At 49.9% G+C, this 2,737-nt stretch overlaps 1 protein-coding gene across 1 annotated transcript; it reads left to right on the forward strand.

The window, feature by feature from the left end:
* Positions 1-746: 746 nt before the first annotated feature.
* Positions 747-2,172, forward strand: LOC119974846 (protein PIGBOS1-like). Its single transcript, XM_038814141.1, has one exon. The coding sequence runs from the start codon at positions 847-849 to the stop codon at positions 1,081-1,083; it is 237 nt and encodes a 78-aa protein (XP_038670069.1). The 5' UTR covers positions 747-846; the 3' UTR covers positions 1,084-2,172.
* Positions 2,173-2,737: the final 565 nt, after the last annotated feature.

Below are 2,737 nucleotides of genomic sequence, written 5' to 3' on the forward strand. Positions count from 1 at the left end.
ACAAGGAAGCGAAATATCAGAGATCGATCATGTGAAGGTGATAAGAGGGGTGGAAATTGGAAGCAAAATTGATACATTTTCCCAGGTCCAGACAAGAACATGAAGTGGCACCGAAATAGTCATCAATGCACCAATATAAGGTTTGTGGCCTCTAGGAGGGGGGCTGGACTAGGTTTGGAGCAAGGAATGTTCCGCATATGTAATTAAGAGACAGGCCAAAACTGGGACCCATTTAAGGGTACCCATAACCACACCTTTTATTTGGAGGAATGCTACAGCGAGTAACTCACCTCCTGACCCCCCCTCAAAGCCTGTCCACCATCTAAAAGGCACACATTAGGAGTGTAATGGAATACCCTGCACTTGCCTGGATGAGTGCAACTCCAACAACACTAAGAAGTTCAATACCATCCAATACAAAACAGCCGGCTTGATTACTCCCCCTTCCACAAACATTTGTGATTGGTGGTATGGTCGGGCGCTGTGGTTGATGGGAACTGTCTGGCTCTGTGATTGGTGGGACCTTCGGGCTCAGTGATTGGTGGAATTGTCTAGCTTTGTGATTGGTGGTATAGTCAGGCTCTGTGATTGGTGGTATGCTCGGGATCTGTGATTGGTGGTATGCTCGGGCTCTGTGATTGGTGGTATGGTCGGGCTCTGTGGTTGGTGGAACTGTCTGGCTTTGTGATTGGTGGTATGGTCGGGTGCTGTGGTTGATGGGAACTGTCTGGCTCTGTGATTGGTGGAGGATTGGACCCTGTGATTGGTGACTCAGGGGCGGTTCAGTCCGGTGCCGGCCGCCGGCAGTGAGCTTGTCCCTTTTAGCCCGGAGCGAGCCGGCTGCCGATGGCCCTGCGCGGTCTGACCTTCCCTCAACTGGCGCTGGCCGCGGTGCTGGGGGTGGCGGGCGGCCTGTATGTCTACAAACCCATCTACCAGCGGTATAACCTGCAGGAGCAGCGCAAAACCCGGGAGGCGGCGGAGGGCAGTTCGGCCCCCGAGGCTCATCGGGCCGATATACCGCCGAGGGCTGAGGCGGGGGAAAGGGCCGGAATCCAGGCTGGCAGTCCGGTGCAGGACTGAGGGAGGTGCTGTACTGTCGGAGGTGCTATCTTTCAGATGCCACGTTTAAGTTGCAGGTGGACGTAAAACTTGCCCAAAGGAGAACAAGGAATTCCTTCTGTTGCCTGGGACAATGTTCATCCTTCAGCCAACACCAAAAACAGATTGTCCGGCCGCTTTCCCTGGCTTTCTGTGGCTACTACTCATCTTTCATTCTCAGTCCACAATCTAAATATTTCCCACTTTCTCTTACCTTTGACATTAGTCAACTGGACTCGAAACGTTAGCTCTTTTCTCTTCCTACAGATGCTGCCAGACCTGCTGAGATTATCCAGCATTTTCTCTTTCGTTTCAGATTCCAGCATCCACCATAATTTGCTTTTTTCACTGTGGGAGCTTTCCATGCTTCGTTCAACAACAATGACTCTTCAAAAGTACTTCATGCCGCGGCTGTGGAAAGCAGCAAGTGAATGCAATTCTTCTAAAACTTCCTCTAGGCTTGCCAAGCCTTGTCCAGACTTTATCAGATATCTTTTATAAGTTGAGTTCTAAAAGTTACGAGGCCTTAACCGAGCCTTAAGAATTGGCGATGATTGGTTCCATTCAACATGATTAAGTTGAATTTCAGTGAAGGAGGTCTGGATGGACATTGGTTTTCCCTCAGCCTCTTGCAAACGCATGAGTCAACCTAAGAACATATTGTAAATCAGATGACGGTGGAGGTGGGATTGGACGATGTGCCCACAGGATGATGGACATGGAATAAGTTCCTCTGGGGTGGGTGAACCCTTCAGAAGAAAGTTTGAGGACTGCCTCAATGTCTAGGAGTGATTTGACATAGTGTGCGGAAATTGTTAGAGAATTTTGTAACTATCAGTGTTAACGCCTCCAGTCTCTCAGTGACTGTGGAAAGAGGAGGGTGGTGGAGGAAGAAGTGTGTGAAATGAGATGCTTCCGTTTAATCAAAGCAAGTTGATGTAAAGTATCTCAATTGTCATTCATTTGATGTAATATTCATGAGATACCACTTGCACTGAAATAAAAACTCAATAATTCTGAATATCTGGTTAAATCTATGGTCACCAGAGGCATTGAGAAATCAACTTTTAATTAAAGTCGTTTGATGCTTTAAAAATGCTTTTTTTTGTAAGGCAGAAAGCCACTTGAGATCTAGATGAGGAGAATTTGTGGGTTTCATCCGGGTGCTCTGGTTTCCTCCCAAAAATTCCAACATTTTGAATTTTCCCTTAGTGTACCCAAACAGGCGCCGGAGTGTGGCGACAAGGGCATTTTCCCAGTAACTTCATTGCGGTGTTAATGTAAGCCTACTTGTGACAATAATAAAGATTATAATAGGGCAGAATTCTCCGCTCCCGGGAAAAATCGGGAGGGCCGTCGTGAACTCGGCCGCGTTTCACGACGGCCACGGAGGCCGCTCCTCGCCCCCTATTCTCCCCTCCCGGCGGGGCTAGGAGCGGCGCTCCGTAAATCTTGGCCGCAGGGGCGTTGCGCCGAGAGTGACTCGGCCAGCACACCTAATGACGTCAGCCGCGCATGCGCGGTGGCCGTCTTTCCCCTCAGCCGCCCCGCAAGATGTGGCGGCTTGATCTTGCGGGGCGGCGGAGGGGAAATAGTGCGTCCGATTTGGACGCCGGCCCGACGATCGGTGGGCACC

Source organism: Scyliorhinus canicula, chromosome 12, assembly GCF_902713615.1.
Source record: "Scyliorhinus canicula chromosome 12, sScyCan1.1, whole genome shotgun sequence".
Classification (NCBI taxonomy): domain Eukaryota; kingdom Metazoa; phylum Chordata; class Chondrichthyes; order Carcharhiniformes; family Scyliorhinidae; genus Scyliorhinus; species Scyliorhinus canicula.

Coding starts and splice junctions, on each gene's coding strand:
- LOC119974846 (XM_038814141.1), top strand. CDS start 847: ATGGCCCTGCGCGGTCTGACCTTCCCTCAACTGGCGCTGGCCGCGGTG.